Below are 19,534 nucleotides of genomic sequence, written 5' to 3' on the forward strand. Positions count from 1 at the left end.
TGAAGAAAAATTGATTAAAAAGTTCTACACGACATACACTACTACACCATCCTCCACCATCTCGATTCTGTATCGACAAGTTTAGTGCATACAACACTTTCATGCACAACTCTCTATCTTGACCAATGCACTGATCACTCTCTCTTAACAAGGCTTCAAGTCCTGTAATCATGCATTCCACAGCATCTATTTCTAAATGTGTAGTGTTATCTATGGCAAGCTTTTCCATGTGTGACTACATTCTCTCTGACATCCAAACTTCCTTTGTTCAAAAGAAACATGTACAGCAAGATGGTCAGACCTTGCCACTGCTTGTCTACACTCATCATTCAAAGGAAGCGGTGCAAAGCTTCCATAAATTAGGCCTATATATAAGTTATTGAATGATCGGTCCAATATGCTAAGCAATTCTTGATCTTGTATTATGTATGGTACACTACTCCATGTGTGGTCTAAATGTGTTCAATATACTGAAGTTGTTTGTTTGAATTGCAAGTGTAGTTGTATTTTTCCATTGTTTTTTGTGGTTTTGTTGATTATGGTGTTGTTCAAGACATGCGAATGTTGAAGTCTCCTATCATTATGATGTATTTGTTATTGTTTATTTTAGCTAATAGATTATGAATGTATGGAATGAAAATGTTATAATTTTTAATTGGTCAGCTATACAATGTTGAAAATTGTATATCTTTAGGTTTGCTTGAAAATTTGAGATATTGATATTTCTATTCCATTGTGTGTATGTTTGTGTTTCCTTAAAATTGATGTGTGTTGTTTTGTATTAACATACAATTGAATTATGTATGTATGGGATGAAAATGTTATACTTTTTTATTGGTGGTCTATATTATCTTTATGTTTGCTTGAAAATTTGAGCTTTTGATATTTCTATTGCATTGAGTGTATATTTGTGTTTCCTCAATTGATGTGTGTTGTTTTGTGTAAACATACAATTGCCATCACCAAATTAATTATTTATACCGTAATGCATTGATGGCATGTGTGGTTCCACAATGTGGAGTTCTTGTTTCTAGAAAGCATATAAACATCTGTCTCATGTTTAGGAAGTGACCTTATATTTAAAGATTATAGTATTAATATATGCATTGCTCCAATCTTCATGTAAAGTTGTCCATCTTGATTTTGTGTTCAACTTCTCCAATTCTTTTTACACATCTTTTTTAAATAGGTTTTCTAGCAAGTATAGGTTTTCTATTTTTTAAACTCATGATAGAGCTGTGTATGCTAGACTGTCTACAAATACCCTTGGTGAGAATGCAAGCTTTTCCATTTCTAAGCCTTGTGCTCTATGTATTGTTCTTGCTACACCTAGTTATATTAAGAATAGTTATCAAGGCTCAGGTTAGGATGCTTGTTTTCTATACACCAATGTGGACTTCTTTTATACTGTCCAAAGCTTGTTTTGTTAAAACTATAAGCATGTTTTGGTGTCTTGCTTACATCTTATCTTAAGTATAGGGAATTGTATCCAAATTATATCTTTGTTGTTGTATGTAGACATGGTCATAAAAATTCCTTCTGCACCACTTACTAATCCATCTTGTTGGTTTATATGTCCTGAATACAATTCAACTAGCATTCCCACTTTAATTTTTATGCTTGTTTGTAGCCAGTCGGGGGTTTTCTCTTCAACGAGACACACAATTCAGAATGCGAATGATGAATAGAGAGAAAGAAGGATGTACATATATGAATTGGAAATAGCCTTCCTCTATTACTTAGCCAAAATTAGCAATCATACAACTAGCTCAGAGGCTACACTCTACACACTTGTGTTGCCGTGGTAGTAAGAACAACCCTAACTCATACGACTCAAGGACTTATATTATGTATAAGGTTGCTTTAATGGCCAAGTCATTGATTGTGAGGCTGAATGAGAAGTAGGGTATGAGGCATGGAGATAAGTCAAGTTCTTGCTTTGGAAGGTGCTTCAGAATTGATTGCCAACTTGAATTGGAAGGTGCTCTAGAATTGGTTGCCGACTAGAGGTAGATTGTCTAAATGGGTTAAGATTTTCTCCATGGTGCCTGTTTAATAGGTGTACTATGGAAAGTAGTAGGTATTTGTTCTCAGAGTGTGTGGTTGTGAGGAGCATCGGATAGAGGGGTTGATTTGCACAGTAGGATGATGTCTAGGTTTTTGAGAAAGCTAAATTGGAGATCGGTGTTGGTTGGGGACCCTCAAGGCTTTACGTCAATTGTGGCGACAACATTGCGCATCTATATTAGCAACATGGAGTGTGAAAAATAGGGCGGCATTTGAGGATGAGGGATAGATGGGTTATTGTGGTACCTCTGGTGAGAAGGAACCCTATGTAGTGACTTGATTGAAGGATTCTGTGGCTAGCAGGGCTCCATTTAAGATATATACGGGGTATGTAGTGAGAGGCTATGTAGCATGGGCCTTGGGTAGTATACCCTCTTGTTGTGATGGCCATGGTCTTTTTTGGTTGTGATTCTGCTATGTTTTGGGTCTTAGGAACCCTCAATACAAGTCGACAAGCAAAAATGAGAAAACGAACAACAAAAACACTCATCACCAAGCCCTCCACGTGTGGGTTGTCTTTTTTTTTAATATAACAAATAATTCTGGCTTGTATTAAGAGGTTGGTCACACCCATTGAAATAGACCTAGTACAAAAGTTTGGACGCACTAGTAGTGGGGCATAACACCCAAGGCCTGTGCTAAGAACAATAGGAATCTGTCCAATTGGTGCTTGACATCAGACAACAACACACTCTCTAGTGTGTTTCTTCCTCGCTCTAGCGTAAAGGTTTGTAGTTGGAGGAGGATTAATCTTTATTGTTCGATCGATGACCTTTGGCTCCTTGATGCCAACCCACCACATTCCAGAACCCACTCAACAAACCAAGAGCACCAAAATCGGGCAGCCGCCAAACCGACCAATGAAAAGATGCCACATGCCAATCTCGAGACCACACATCAAATTTGGAGCCTGGGCAATGGTCCATGGTTGGACTTTTCAATAAGGAAAGTGTGCCGATTTCACGACCAGACATCAAATTAGCGAACCACCTGCACAAAAACCAAGAGCACATGGATGAATGAAAAGATGCCATGTGCCAATACTTCGCACAAAATCATATTGGTTTTCATTGTGTTCATGCTTCGCACACTCAAATACAGTTATCACCAAGGTTAGTCCACGAAAAACGAAAACCACAATGGGAATGCATGGGACTAGATCAACTAGTTGTCTGGCCCGGCCCATCTCTGAAGACCGGGGCATGGTGGAGGAGCTAGAGGAGGGTGGCAGCGATTGCAAGGCCAGCTTTAGGTCTGGAGTAGAGGTGAATAGTCCAAGGACTGAGAGACAACTGGCTTGGAGATGCTCAGCTTAGAGGAGGCGCTCTCTTCTTTGGAACGGTTGACGCAGCTGCCTTCGGTTGAGAATTGTATATGCGTCTTGCAGAAGTGCAGAAAAAAGAAAAATTTATCGCATGCCAAGCGCTTGCATGCCTATATGGGCAAAAGTGGGCTGGAACCTCATAGAGCTCTTGGGAACTACCTTGTCCCAATGTTGGTGGAATGTGCAAACATTTGCGATGCTCAGCATGTTTTTAACAGGCTAGTTGATCGGACTGAACATTCTTGGACGTCTCTCATCATGGGTCATATTGAATGGGGAGAATCACATCATGCCCTCAATCTTTATCAGAGAATGAAAGAAGATTCTGTACATCCTAGCAAGTATACGTTCGTGGCCTTATTAAAGGCTTGTGCCAGGGAGACAGATGTTGAAAAAGGCCAAGAAATACATACTGAGAGTGCCAGACAGGAATTGGAAGGAGATTCTTTTGTTGGAAATACCTTGGTCGACATGTATGCCAAATGTGGCTCTCTTATAAAAGCAAGGGAGGTTTTTGACCAGCTCCCAGGTCGAGATGTAGTTTCGTGGAACATAGTAATTACAGGTTATGTTAAACACTCTCGGTGTGAAGAAGCATTGGACTGTTTGGAACAGATGCAACTGGAGGGTGTCTCTCCTGATACGGTTACGTTTGTTTGCAGCTTAAAAGGCTGTGGTAGCATAGGGGCCATAGACAAGGGTCAAAAGTTACACGTTGAGATTGCCAGACATGAATTGACAAGAGATCTTTTTATTGGCAACACTTTGGTGGACATGTACACCAAATGTGGCTCCCTAGCAAAAGCACGGGAAGTGTTTGACAAGCTGCCAGTTCGAGACGTAGTATCTTGGAATGCACTTATTGCAGGATATGCTGAACGTGGGCTTGGTGAGGAAGCACTGAACTACTTTGAACAGATGCAACTGGAGGGTGTCACCTCGGATGCTATCACCTTTGTTTGCAGCTTGAAAGCTTGTGGCAGCATAGGAGCTATAGAGAAGGGCCAAGAAATACACAATGAGATTGCCAGGCATAAATTGGCAAGAGATCCTTTTGTTGGCAACACCTTGGTTGACATGTATGCCAAATGTGGCTCTCTTAGAAAAGCACAGGAAGTGTTTGACAAGCTGCTAGCTCGAAATGTAGTCTCATGGAATGCACTAATTACAGGATATATTGAACACGGGCTTGGTGAAGCAGCACTAAAATGTTTTGAACATATGCAGCTGGATGTTGTCCCTGCAGATGCTGCCACGTTTGTTTGCACCTTGAAAGCTTGTGGCAGCATAGGAGCCATAGACAAGGCCCGAGAAATACATGTTGAGATTATCAGACAAGAATTGGAAAGAGATCATTTTGTTGGCAGCACCTTGGTGGACATGTATGCCAAATGTGGCTCGCTTGGCAAAGCACAGGAATTGTTTAACAAGTATAGTCATTCAGCCACTCAAATTGATCGGAAAACCCCATTTGAGCACATCTATGGGGCTATATTTTGGAAAACCTTGCATATATAGTATTAAATATTACATGTATTTTATGAGAGTGATATATAAGCCCAAGTTAATACTTATTTACAGTAATTTAAACTTCTGTAGAAACATGTCTATAAATATATGTTGAGATATCAAGCTCTACCCCCGATATATCTCCTGGATGACTATCATTTATGTCACCGCCTATGTTAGTTGTACTCGTGGTGTAGTTAGACTACCACGTATGTTTTTGGTTTGGGTTCACATATGAACCACGTATTCTAGGTTTTGACATATAGGGTATTTCCCTCTTCTATTATTATTGTTGTTGTGTGCAAAAGTGAAGAGCTTCACCCTCCAACCTTGTGTCCTCTCTCTTTTGTGTGTTGTGAAGAAAGCTGAACTTGAGTCTCCTATCTCTCTCCCTCATTCCTTTCATGGTATCAGAGCCTTGTTCGTGGTAAGGAGCTCAAGAAAGCAAGCCAAGTTTGTGGTGTCCTGGTAAGAGGACCAGTGTTGCTTTCCTATTTCGAGTTTGGGAGCAAATCTCTGCAGGTAGCACAGCCAGAAGTGCAGGAGTGCACTGTTTCAGATTGAGAGGCCCTTCGCGGTGTGGCGAGAGCGCAGTATATGTTGCGAAAAGGGGCGACGCCCTTGGTGACTTTATTTTTCTGATTTGAGGCCGTTTCGGGGCCCGTTTTGAAGGCGGAAGTTCTTCGCAGGCACTCAGAAAAAGGCCCTGTTTTTCGCTGTGCGACCACTGCGCGGCTAGTCGGTGGAAAGGTGCCACAGAAATTGCATCGTATGCCTTTGTGCAGAGATATTGGGAGTTGCAGATTCATGCCTGTTGCCTGTTGATGCAAAATCGTCACTAGGAAGTGCCTGTTGCAATTCGTGATTTGTAAAATGTCTGAGAATCTGTCTACCATTGTCAGTGAGAAGCTTGACAAGAACAACTTCCAAGCATGGAAGTTCAGGATGACAAACTTCCTTATGGGAAAGGGAGTTTGGGATTACATCAGTGGTGAAACTGCAGAACCAGTTTTGGGTACTACTCCCGCTCCTACTGAATTGAAGGCCTTTAAAGAATGGCATGAAAAAGCCAGAAAATGCCTGTATTGGCTGTCTGTTAGCATTTCAGATTCTATGATTGTGCATATACAGGACGTAGAGACGCCTAAGGAGGCATGGGATACATTAGTGAAGCTGTATAGCACAAATACCAAAGCACGAAAGATGCAGCTAAAGCAGGAGTTGCACAATGTGCAAAGGAAAAATCTGAATATAAATGAGTATTCCTTGAAGGTGAAAGGCCTTGCAGATTCTCTTGCCTCCATTGGAGCACCTGTTGATGATGAGGACTTAGTGTCCGTGACCTTGAATGGTCTTGGGAAAGATTATGCACAGTTTCGGACATCCATTGGAGTCCGTGAAACATTTTCTGATTTTCAGGAACTTATTGCTCTCTTGCTGAGTGAAGAGCAAAGGAACGGTGGTTCAGACACCTCAACTTCTCAAGAGACTGCTTTCTACTCGAATACAGGTAGAGGAAGAGGCCGTTTTGGTGGCCGTGCAGGAAATCAGAACCAACAGCAACAACAGGAAAACCAGTCCTATGGAGGAGGACGTGGTAGTTCTAGAGGCAGGGGGAGCCAAAGAGGCCGTGGTTCATGGCAAAGGAACCAGCAAGTAAATAGCAGCACAGAATGCTATTATTGTGGAAAGCCTGTGGACACAAGGAGAATACATGCTATAAAAAGCAGAATGACATCAAAAGTGGGAAGTTGCAGCAAAGCAACTATGCATCATCAAGTGGGCATGGTGACGACAGAAATGAGCACCTTTTTGTGATGCAGCATATGGTTAACTCCATGTCAGGAGATGCTGCAGCTTGCAATGATGTTTGGTATGTTGATTCAGGTGCCTCTAACCACATGACCAGTCATGGTGAGTGGTTTCATGATGTTAGAAATTTGGATAAGCCAGGTTATGTTGAAACAGGTGATGATACTACACACCCAATTACGCAGGTTGGTAAAGTGCCATTGGCTATGCAGGATGGCAAAACGAAGTACTTGGTAGATGTACTTCATGTTCCAAAAATCACTAAGAACCTGGTTTCAGTTGGCCAGATGGTTGAGCAAGGTCTGCAGGTTAGATTTAATCCTGATGGATGCTTTGTTGAGGACTTGAAAAATAAGTGCCGCTTGGTTGCGAAAGGCAACAAAAATGGTAGAATGTTCACCTTGGATGTTGATATGCCTGAGGTGAAAGCTGCTATGTTTGTGCATGGGAGAGGTGTCATTGCAGATATTGAGATATGGCACAAGCGCATTGGGCACGTGAATATACAAAGGCTGAAATCTATGCAAACGAAAAACATTGTTGCAGGTTTGCCTAAATTCAGAGTTGAGGGAATGCAAAAGGTATGTGAAGCATGCCAAATGGGTAAGCAGGCCAGACATGCATTTCCCAAAAATGCTAAGGTGAGCAGAAGACCTTTGGAAGTGATCCATTCAGATGTTTGGACAACCAAAGCTGCTTCTATTGGTGGATGCCATTATTATGTGACGTTTATTGATGACTACACTAGGAAGGTGTGGATTTATTTTATGAAGCACAAAAGTGAAGTGTTCAGCCATTTCAAGGCTTTTAAGGCCATGGTTGAAAAAGAGAAAGGTGTGCATATTAAAGTGCTAAGATCTGATGGAGGGGGAGAGTACTTTTCAGAAGAATTTTGTGAATATCTGAAAGAACAGGGAATTCAAAGGAAGTACTCATGCAGGTCTACCCCTCAGCAGAATGGGGTTGCAGAAAGGAAGAACAGGCATATTGCAGAAGTAGGATGGGCGATCCTAAATGAGAAAAACATGCCTGATTATTTTTGGGCTGAAGCAGTAGCAACTGCTGTTTATATTATGAATAGAACCCCCACTGCAGCTGTCCATGGCATGATGCCTGAAGAAATGTATACAGGCCAAAAACTAGATATTTCTCACTTGAAGGTATTTGGTTGCATAGCTTATGTTCATGTTCCTGATGAGAAGAGAACAAAGCTGGATCCAAAGGCAGAAAAATGCATCTTTATTGGATATGCTCAGCACCAGAAAGGGTATCACTGTTATAACCCTTCCACCTGCAAAATGCAAGTGAGCCTCGGGGGGGTCACTCATCATATGTAACCCTATCACGTGAGTTCAACAGAAGGATTTTTTTAATTTCTAAAATTTACATAAATAAATATACATAAGGGACTATTTAAAATAGTTTTGGAAAACATTTACAGATTTGTATAGAAAAGGGGTACATTTTATTAATGAAAATTTTTACAAATAAGGGACTTCAAATATAGGCCTTGAACGCAGGTGATATAGAGGGTTTATACATAGTGACCCCCCCGAGAAGTGAGCAGAGATGTTGTTTTTGATGAAATGAGCAGCTAGTATGCACCAACTGTTATGGTAGGAGATGCAGATGCAGGAAATGGGAATGCTGCAATAAATGCAGAGCAGCAATCTCAAGCCGTGAGTGGACCCAGAGAGTCCTCTACTAGTGGATCTAATGCATGGACAGGGAGATTGAGATCTAGTGAATCGTCACATGGCAGCCCTGATAGTGTTGTGCAGGTATCACATAAGGGAAAAGAAAAAGTAGACCATGCTCCAGTGTTTGATGTGTCTGCTGGTAGCTCTCATGTTGATGGAGAGTCAAGCGGCTCTGAAATGAGCCTTGATGAGGAACTTGGGATTCCTTCTGTTGTTACACCTGGTGCAAGGAAAAGCAGGCATGATTTAAAGACTCCTGCAACTGATCCAGTTGTATGGAGGTCCACTCATATTAAGTATCCAGTTGACAGGCTGAGATATGATGGGTATACAGCACATCACTATGCTTATATGGTCAAGGTTCTAGAGGAGCCAGAGCCCACATGTTTTGAGGATGCAGCAGGGCATAAAAATTGGGAAGCAGCTATGGATGAAGAGATGGCTACCTTGGATGCAAACCACACTTGGGATTTGATGCCTTTGCCTCATGATAAGAAGGCTATTGGCTGCAAGTGGGTTTACAAAGTAAAGCACAATGCTGATGGGTCTGTTAGCAGGTACAAGGCAAGATTGGTTGCCAAAGGTTTTGCACAGACATATGGAATTGACTATGAGGAAACTTTCAGCCCAGTTGCAAGGATGGCAACCGTGAGAGTAGTAATTGCTATGGCTGCTGCAAAGGGATGGTCTTTGCATCAGATGGATGTGAAAAATGCCTTCTTGCATGGTGATTTGCAGGAAGAAGTTTATATGATGCAGCCAGAAGGTTATGAGGATAATTTACACCCCGATTTTGTATGCAGGTTGCGCAAAGCCTTGTATGGCTTAAAACAAGCGCCGAGGGCATGGTCAGACAAGATAGGGCAATATCTTGTCACTATTGGATTTCAGATTTCCAATTCAGATTTTTCACTTTATGTGAAAAGGACAAACAGAGGGATTGTGCTTATAGTCATCTATGTTGATGACTTGATTATTACAGGTGATAGTGATGCAGACATTAATGAAGTGAAGCTGCTGTTGAAGCAAAAATTTGAGATGAAGGATTTGGGAGAGCTGCGTTACTTCTTGGGCATTGAGGTTATTAGATCCCCGAGTGGGATATGGCTGTTGCAAAGGCAATACGGTTTGGACATGCTGTCCAAATATGGGATGACAAGCTGTAAGCCTATCTCTGTTCCATTGGAGTAGAATGTGAAGCTCAATGCAGAGACAGGTGAGCTTCTTGAAGATATTACTATGTACAGGCGCATAGTAGGTAGCTTGATTTACATGACTATAACCAGACCAGATTTGAGCTATGCTGTGGGGCTGGTGAGTCAGTTTATGCAGGCACCGAGGAAGCCACATTTGGATGCGGCTAGGCGCATACTGCGGTATGTGAAGTCCACATTGCATTATGGACTGTTTTATGAAGCTGGGTGTGCATTACAGGTACATGGATACACAGATGCTGATTGGGCTGGTAGTGTCTCAGACATAGTGTCTCAGACAGGAGATCTACTAGTGGTTTTATGTTTTCCCTTGGGAGTGGTGCCATCAGTTGGAGCAGCAAGAAGCAGCCAACAGTTGCCTTGTCGAGTACAGAGGCTGAGTACAGGGGGGTGCAGCAATGGCTGCATGTGAGGTAGCTTGGTTACGGAAGCTACTTGCAGATATGGGACAGTCAATTCATGCAGCAGTTGTCATTCATTGTGACAACATTAGCAGCATCATGCTTGCTAATAACCCAGTTTATCATGCTAGAACGAAGCACATTGAGGTGCATTATCACTTTGTGAGAGTGAAGGTTCTAGCTGGTGAGATTGATCTTGTCTATGTCAGCACTGAGGAGCAGGTGGCTGATATTTTTACGAAGGCATTGGGTACCGAGAAGCTTCGCAGATTTAGGAGCTTGCTTGGTGTACATGAGATGGATTTGAGCTTGAGGGGGAGTGTTGAGATATCAAGCTCTACCCCCGATATATCTCCTGGATGACTATCATTTATGTCACCGCCTATGTTAGTTGTACTCGTGGTGTAGTTAGACTACCACGTATGTTTTTGGTTTGGGTTCACATATGAACCACGTATTCTAGGTTTTGACATATAGGGTATTTCCCTCTTCTATTATTATTGTTGTTGTGTGCAAAAGTGAAGAAAGGCTTCACCCTCCAACCTTGTGTCCTCTCTCTTTTGTGTGTTGTGAAGAAAGCTGAACTTGAGTCTCCTATCTCTCTCCCTCATTCCTTTCAATATATTGTTATTAATACTATAAAAACACTTGAAAGATATTGCCATATGATATAAATGTGTTTAATAAGTAATTATTTATGTATAATATTATTATGTTGAGAGTGATTATGAGGGACGTTTCTTAAATGAATTATTTTTCAATACTTTTTTAAGGTAATAACAAGGGTACAAAGGGATGTCTATGAATAAGAAGATTTATGTTATGTAAAAATGAATGAGTGACTAGTTTGTATATTTTTATGATAAAGGGATCTAGTTGTAATGAAAATAAAAGTGTAAAAACCATGTTTCCTAAAGAAATACTATTTTTAAAATCTCTTGAAAAACACGCTCGTATAAACTTGCTCATAGGTTTTTGCTCGTAAAATTGACGCATCCAAGGTGTGTGCACACCACTTATACATAAAGGTTTTATTTACACCACCTTTCTAAGAGAATTGGTCATCTATTGATGTTCTTAGGTGATAGTAGCTCAATTCACAAGAAGTTATGAAGATGTTTATGTAGACCACTTTGTAAGAGATTTTTGTGAAGTTATGAAGATGTTTATGTAGACCACCTTTGTAAGAGATTTGGTTATGCATTGATGTTCTTAGTACTTAATCATTAAATCTTTTGTTTTGAGTTGGCAAATCTAGTTCAAAAAACAACATTACTAGTATATTCAAAATTTTTGGACTGTTTTTTAGTCCATTTCTCAAATTGGACTTTACACAAGTCCAAAAATTTTGAATAGTGTGTTACAATTGTATTTTTGGATTTAGCAATATATAAAGATGTTTAGAATTCAGTAGTATCTAATGAGCCACATTATTTTAGAATTTAGGCTTATGCTCGGATGTCTTAATTGTACTCAATCTTATGCTTTAAATCACCTTACTGTGGGGTGAAGATCATTTCATGTTATGCCAAGCTTGCAGCAGGAATCCATTAGAATTATGCCTCGACCCTGATGTGTCCAGGCTATAGTCACATGAAGGTGAGGTTGATATGAGGATAGGCTACAGTTGTTACATGTTTTGAATTTTCATTATTCATCAAGGCACATAGAAATTTGTACGAGGGTTCTTTTTGTGGTTGCCCTAATTTAAAATTCGACCTTGTAATTTGTATGAAATTGCTGCAATTCCTTGTTTTTATGACATTACTTACAAATTCCTATGAATTGCCCAAATATAAGTTTTAAATTATCTTGTCTTGTAAACAATATGCTCCAATTATATCAAAAAGCTATTTTCATCAGCAAATGGTTTCTTTCAAAAATATTCCTGAAATTAAACGAGATGTCACAAAAGGAATGCAGCTTAATGCGCAGTAGAATATGGATGGTAAGGATCATAGAAAAAGGGGGCAGTGTTGTCGGACACACAAAGTGTGCCCCCTTGTTCATGTCTTCAAAGATATGGTTGAAAGTTGATGACGATTATTTTCTAATAAGTCCATTGACTTGTATCTTGATGATGCACATTGGTGTGCATCTCTTGCAAGTTGTCAAAATCGCTCTCATCTTTTCTTTAGGTTCATTATCATACATTGATATAGAACCAGCATGGGTTGACAGAAAAGTAACTAAATAATGATATACCAAGATTGTGTAGCAAACTTGGATCATGCTAAAAAGGTGGATTGTCATAAGTTATAAAAGTTTAGTTGACTACATGGTGATGGATGTACTTGTATCACTCATGTGATTGTGATTAATTAGACATGTTTAAGAAAAAACTTTGACATTGATTACATTCGCATACATGCACTAAATCACTTGATTGATTTTTGAGAAAGTGTTATGGCATTCGAATGTACTTGTTGCTTACTGATAGATGATTTAAGTGGAGGTTGAATATTGAATGCTTTTCCAAAATTCTTCTGCATTTTCATAAAGTAAATAGATTCATGCATATGCCCTTTTGCACATATCTGCATCTAGATCAACTATGTGATCGATTGGATTGTTTAATCCTTTGTTTCAAAACTTGATTGAGTGTCTAAGGCATATTTGAATACTTGTGTAATAAAAGCTAGGTTTCCTTTGCTAACCTATATTAATGTTCTTATTCAATTGATCTTGTCAATTACTAATAGATGACTTGAGCAGAGGTTGGATATTGAATGATTTTCAAAAATAATTGCATTTTCATCAAAGAAATTGATCGATGCATATGGGGTTTTGCATATATATGCATCTAGGTCAACTATGTGATCAATTGGATTGTTTAATACTTTTGTTTCATTGAGTTGTTTCATTGAGTTGTAAGGAATATATGAATATTTGTGTACTTAAAACCATGTTTCCTTTGTTGACCTATTAATGTTCTTATTGATAAATGTTATCCTTAAGATTTTCTTTATTGATTGATTGTGAAGGATGTGCTTCTACATAGATTTGGTGAATATCTACATAAATGTCATCATTGATATTCCCAAATTTGTATCAAAACTCTTATGGATTTTCATATTTAGAAAATAATTGCATTGTTATTGGTGTTGAAATGTAACTTTGGATGTCTTTTTGCATTGAATCTTGATGCATCGTCAAATTTATAATGATTACAATATTGAGAAAAGGTCCAATTATCAAAATTATCAAAACTAACATAATTTCATTAAGAATGATCACTTCTGGCAATGTATCATTTGCTGAAATAGCTCTTCATGATTTGAAGAATTCGATTTGAATATTGCATATTGGTGACCACTTTTGACTTATCATCATTTGAACTGGAACCACTTTTTGATGTGAATCCCATTTTTGTGATTAAAAGATTAATTTTTTCTTCTAAATAATCATGAATTGCTATTAAAATCATGGTAATGCTTTAAAAGGTATTGGAAACTATTTTGATAGTTAATGTAGATGTGGATTTTCAAATATGGTTGTTGGCATAAGTATTTAACTATTGTGCTAGATCCTAAACAACATTCCCATATGTTGTTAAACTATAATTATTGATTGAAACTAGAAGTGATTCTTATTCCATACCTTGTACAGGATATAATTTGTTGAAGGCTTATTGAAACTGTTGGTGATTATGGTTCTTATATCTAAAACTATACCCATTTTGTTACTATAGAGGCGCTCACTTTCTCATTCTTACACTGACTAAAGATGATTCTCACACAACTAGAGGCTTATCCCATGTTGTCGTCTCTCTAATAGAGTCTTACCAAAAATCTCTTCTTTCATTACTTACCCATGTAGGTGCATGTGATCACTGATGGAGACTCAAACCTTGCAAGAAAATATTAACGTTGAATGGTTGCTTCACTAATATTAAGAAAATTCACATAATATTAGTGTTTAAACCATGTGTTTGGCGGATACTCACAAAATTCATGTTTGTTTCGAATTTGCATAAGTTGGTATTACTTCTTAGAATGCATGTTGATGAATGGCATAGCTTATGAATGAAAATGTATTCTCTATTAATTATGAAAGTCTTGATGATGAATATATCTCCCATTCTTGATCTGGTATTGCTTATTGAAAATATTATTGAAATCCTTTTCCCTATCAAATGAGTTGCTTGCTATGTGCAAGTTTCTTCATTGGTCATTTTAAACAATGATTGTTGATGATGTCACTTAAGTGATACCAAAAGGTTTTGATAATTGGTTGATAAAAACATTGATAGAAATATCACTAGCATAAGCTTTAATTTTTGCAAATATTGTTTATTGAGAGGAATACTACTTATCTTAATGTCACATAAACTAAGTATATTGCATATAAAAATATATGTTGACATGAAGATCAATGATTGATAAGATCTTGTAAGTTTATGTCTCAAATGCAGTTGATGAGTCTCTTCAATTGAAGATGGTGACTGTTGACTATTAAAGTTCTTGGGTATCAATTGAACTACATATTTTTTTGAAACTAATGTCCTTTTCCATGAAAACTTTGAATTGATGGTACTTGTTAATGAAGACCCCTTAGTCTTACATTGCCTTGATGTCGAGTTTCTTGAATTGCTAGATGGTATTGGTCAATGTTACCAATTGTTGATGAATGTTTCCCTTTGCATAGTAATTTTTTAAGATCACCTCATAATCCTTCTAATCATACTAGAAATGTTGCCATTGAGTGGTTGAATGTGTTTGTGAAAACTGCATCCAATTCTAATATGTTTTGGTGGAAGTTATGAATATTTTTCCTTTAAAACATGCATGGAGTCAGTGCTTCATTTGCAACTTGAAATAATTGTTAAAAATGCTCAAATACAATGAAATTATTTTGCAAAAGATGGGCTTTTAGTGTGTCAAAATTGGGTTGATATTGATCAACCTAGCAAGCTTATTTTTGTGACCACATCACTAAACCATGGGCTAGGTAGAAGCGCTAGCAAGCATAAGAACAATGTCACTGCTGAACCCTAGAATTCAACTAATAGCAAAGAAGACACCAAAAGCCCACAAAATGATGAAGGCAAAACCCAAGTGAAGGGAAAAGTGGCAAAACAACACTCCTGCCCAATGACATCTTGGAGCAAGTGGTTGAAGGAATGGGTGGGGCCATGAGAACCACAAACCTAGTGCTTTAACTGTTCTTTTGAGTGCCATTAAAGTAAGTGGAGGCATTAAAAGAAGGGAACAACAATGGTGAGTGAAAATTGATATGTGTAGCATGTGATGGTGGGTTGTACATAAAGCAAAGGGTCTGACCACTTTTAGCCGGAAAAGAAACCGAGACCAAAGGCTAGAGACTAAGTACGGCGACGCTCAAAGGCCATAGAGAAAAGGAGATCACGAGGGCGAAGGGATGTCATAGGGGTGAATAAGGAATTAGAAGTGGAGGGAAGGAAAAGGGAGACTATGACACACACCTTCTTGCCATATGGTTCATGCAGCTCCTAAACTTGTACAGACCCATTGCTACGTTCTTTGATGACTTTGTATGGACCAGCCCACAGTGGCAGAAACTTCTTATCCATTTGGTGTCCAATCTGTTATCAAAGCATAGCACAACATCCCCCTCAGCAAAGTGTCTTACCCATCCCTTGCGAATCTTAGCATCCAATCGGGCCTTTTGTCGATTCTTTTGGATCTCTGTTTGATGTAGTGCAAGGCGTCGGGTCTCATCTAACTTCTCAAGTTGTACCAATCTAGCCTCTACATGTTCATCTTCTGTCATCCTCTGTTCCTGCGCCAATCTCAAGGCCGGAATCTCTATCTCAAGTGGTAAAACTGCCTCAGTACCATACACCAACTCAAAAGGGGTGTGACCTGTAGATGTTTTATGAGTGATGTTGTAAGCCCACACTGCTTCAGTGACCTTCTGATCCCATTGGCTCCTATTCCCTGCAGCCATTTTTCCTATGGTTTTACAGAGGAGGCCATTGGTCCGCTCTGTTTGACCCATGGATGCTGGATAATAGATGCTAGAAGTGTGATGATCAATGCCCATGCGATCCATGAGTAACTCCACTGCTTCATTTAAGAATGGACTCCCATGGTCAAAGACTATCTCCATGGGTGTCCCAAATCTTGTGCAGATACATTCAAATATGAAACTTGAAACTGCCTTGCCATTTGCAGTAGAGAGAGCGATAGCTTCAGCCCACTTAGTGACATACTGAGTGGCTACCAAAAGATACTTCTTTTTGCGGGCAGTCATGGGCAAGGGCCCGACAAAATCTATTCCCCACTTCTGAAACGGATGGATGGACATCACTGGGTGATGTTGCCCGGGACGCAAATCCTTCCTACCGAAGAATTGACATGGTTCACAGGTTTTGCAATACAAAGTGACATCCTTGAACAATGTCGGCCAATAGTATCCAGCATGTAAAATCTTCTTAGCTGTATAGTCACTGGCATAGTGGCCTCCACAAAACCCATCATGATAATGCTTCAATACCTTAGGCACTTCATCTGCATCAATGGCCCGTCTGAGTACCCCATCCATGCCTTGACGATACAACACCCCATCAAGGAGGGTGTAGCGCCTACTATCTCTGCGGATCTTCTTTCTCTCATAGCTTGTACTTTCTGAAGGAAAGGAGAAAGCGGTCAAAAACTTATATATACCACCATACCAAGGATCCCCAACTTCTATGGCTGCTACGAGGGTTACATCAAGGCACTCCTCTAAATCAATCAAAGCATTCTTCAAGTTGGAACAACCCCCTTTTACAATTTTGAAAGAAAAATCATATTCTTGTAGAACTGCCAACCATTTGGCCAACCGGCCCATGGGATTTGGTGATTGAAGAACCTACTTTGCAAGACCAATGTCAGTGAGTATAAAGAAGGACCTTCCAGCCACATAATGCTTAAATTTCTCAATGCAAAACACCAAAGACAAGGCATGCTTGTCGGCCTCTGAATAGCGTCGCTCAGTGTCGAGCAATTGTCGAGAAGCAAATCGAACAGGATACATGAACCGATCTTCCCCTTGCTGGAGAAGAATACCTGCCAGAGTGTGCTATCCAAACCCAGGATTGATATAGAAGGTCTTTGACCAGTCTGGATTGCGTAGAATGGGTTCTGAAGCCAGAGCATTCTTGATTTGTGCAAACCCATGATCACAATCCTCATTCCAAGAGAAATCAACCCCATCTTTTAATAGCATAGTCATGGGCCGTGTCAAAGTAGCATACTGATCAATGAAGCGGCGATAGTATCCTGCTAGATTGACAAATGAGCGTACCTGACGTTTGGTTGTAGGTGGGGAGAGCTTGAGGATGGCTTCTACCTTCTCGGGGTCAGGCTTGATGCCCTCGGATGAGACAACATGTCCCAATAACCTCCCTTGAGTGGCTCCAATGGTGCATTTCTCAGGGTTGAGACTGCCATTTGCATCATTGACCCTTTGGAAGGCCAATCTAACCTTCATGATGTGCTCCTTACGTGATGAGAATATACAGAAATCATCTAAAAACACCTCCAAGAAATCCCCCAAATAAGGAGCAAACACCATCTACATGAATCTTTGAAAGGTGGCAGGAGCATTGGTGAGGCCAAATGGCATTACTTTGAATGCAAATGTCCCCCAGGGTGTGGCAAATGTGGTTTTAAGCACATCTTCCTCGGCAATTCTGATTTGATAAAACCTAGAGTAACCATCACAGAAAGTATACATCTCATGTCCACTTACCTTCTCAAGAATGAGGTCTTGAAAGGGTAGAGGATGATGATCCCTCTTGGTGGCAACATTGAGCTTCTTATAGTCGATGCAGACCTGCCACTTGTTGTTTTTCTTTGGGATGACTACCACTGGTGAAACCCATTCAGTATTGTGAACCGGAACAATAAACCCAGCCTCTACAAGCTTCTGCAACTTTGATCACAAAGCGTCGGTCTGTAGGGGCCCTAATCTCCGATACTTCTGAGCCACAGGCTTTGCATCAGGCTTCAGCTCTATCTTGTGCTCTATGGCAGTCACATGGCGAAGGTGGTGGTAGCTAGTTGCAAAGAGGTCAGGGAAATCTTTGAACATTTCAAGAAACTCATCTTTCTCACCTGGAGTGAGGTCTGGAGAAAGCATTGATTCAAGCTGTTGAGGACTAGCTGTTATCTTTTCTGCAGGTGGCAGGTCGGAGACACCCCCATCATGTAAACTTCCTCGTCTGAGAATTCCTCCCCCCCGTCTGATTCTTCCAATGGACTCAGACACTGAAGATGAGAGAGTATCACTGTCATGCTCCTCTTCTTCTTCCAGTTCCATGGCACCAGGTTGCACAAGGATTTTCTCCTTGGAAGCACCAAAAGACATGTGTCCTGTCTTCCAATAGCTGACTGCATCACTTTTTCTCAACCATGGTCTCCCGAGTATGGCAGGGTAACTTCTGCCTGTATCTTCAATGTCCACTACATAGAAATTGACAGTGGTGGTCAGCCCGTTGATAGTGATGGGCAAATCCTCAATGACTCCCATGGTGGCGAGTCGTCGACCATCTGCTACCTTGATTCGAGTGGAGGAACGCCTTGTACATTTCAAATTCAATTTCTTCATGATGCGGGGCACCATGATATTACATGCAGCTCCCCCATCAACACACACATTTTTGACACGGCAATTATCTATGATGACATCTACTGTGTGTGGGTGCCGATCAATTTCTTCAGAGATAGAAGATACCTCTCATACCTTTCCCTTTTTCTTGCTCTTTCTTGTTGAGAGACCTTGCTGCAGCTCACGTCTCACCTTAGGGCTTAATGCTATTAGTTGCGGGAGTGTGATGCTCAAAGAACGATGAGCAAGGTCTTGAATGACCGAATAGTCCTCTTGCCCTGAGCCGATGGGAAATCTGAGGGTGACCACTTACTCCTGCGAGATCTTTTAGTCTTCTCTATTGGTGGGTCTGCCATCTCAGTGTCTGAGGGCTCTGAGAAGGACACCTTCTTCTTGGGCGGCCCGGTCCACGGTTTGGAGAGGGGTCCGAGGTAGCACGAGTTCTTTTCCCGAGATCAAGGATCTCCACATCAGAATCCTCAGTGCCTGACTCACTTAGAAGATTAACCCTTGGAATATTGGGGCATTCTGTGCGATAATGACCCTTCTGGTGGCACTCGTAGCATACAACATTAGCACGATCTCTTGGAGGGCGGTTGGCTTGATTTCTGATGCCCACCGTCTCAAGCCGTTCAGGGCCTTGCCTAGGTCATTGACTCCAGGTTCTGTTGCAGGGGGGCCTCTTTAGTTGGAGGGGCCACGGGAGTAGAGAGGAGGGGGGCTCGTGGGCGAGGCTGGGGAAATCTTCGAGGCGGAGGATGAGGATATCCACCTTGTTGAGGGTAAGCAGCTAAGGGAGGACCATACATCTGAGGTGGAGGCGGTGGATACATCCCTGAGGGGTGGGGGTATGCCCCTGAGTTAGACCCCCCAGGTTGTTGTTGCAGGAATGGAGGGGGATGCGGAGGGACAATCGTCTTCTTTGAAGCGGGG

At 40.5% G+C, this 19,534-nt stretch overlaps 1 protein-coding gene across 1 annotated transcript in view; it reads left to right on the plus strand.

Moving 5' to 3' along the window:
* Positions 1-19,534, plus strand: part of LOC147882601 (pentatricopeptide repeat-containing protein At3g16610-like) — a 62,734-nt gene that overhangs the window by 9,696 nt on the left and 33,504 nt on the right. The window contains exons 5-6 of the mRNA XM_087400457.1: positions 3,455-4,271; positions 4,563-4,750. Of these exons, the coding sequence (XP_087256583.1) occupies positions 3,455-4,271; positions 4,563-4,750 (1,005 nt within the window). The remainder of the gene's footprint in view (positions 1-3,454; positions 4,272-4,562; positions 4,751-19,534) is intronic.

Source organism: Dipteris shenzhenensis, chromosome 29 (assembly GCF_047967505.1).
Source record: "Dipteris shenzhenensis isolate YYH24624 ecotype China chromosome 29, Dip_SZ_1.0, whole genome shotgun sequence".
Classification (NCBI taxonomy): domain Eukaryota; kingdom Viridiplantae; phylum Streptophyta; class Polypodiopsida; order Gleicheniales; family Dipteridaceae; genus Dipteris; species Dipteris shenzhenensis.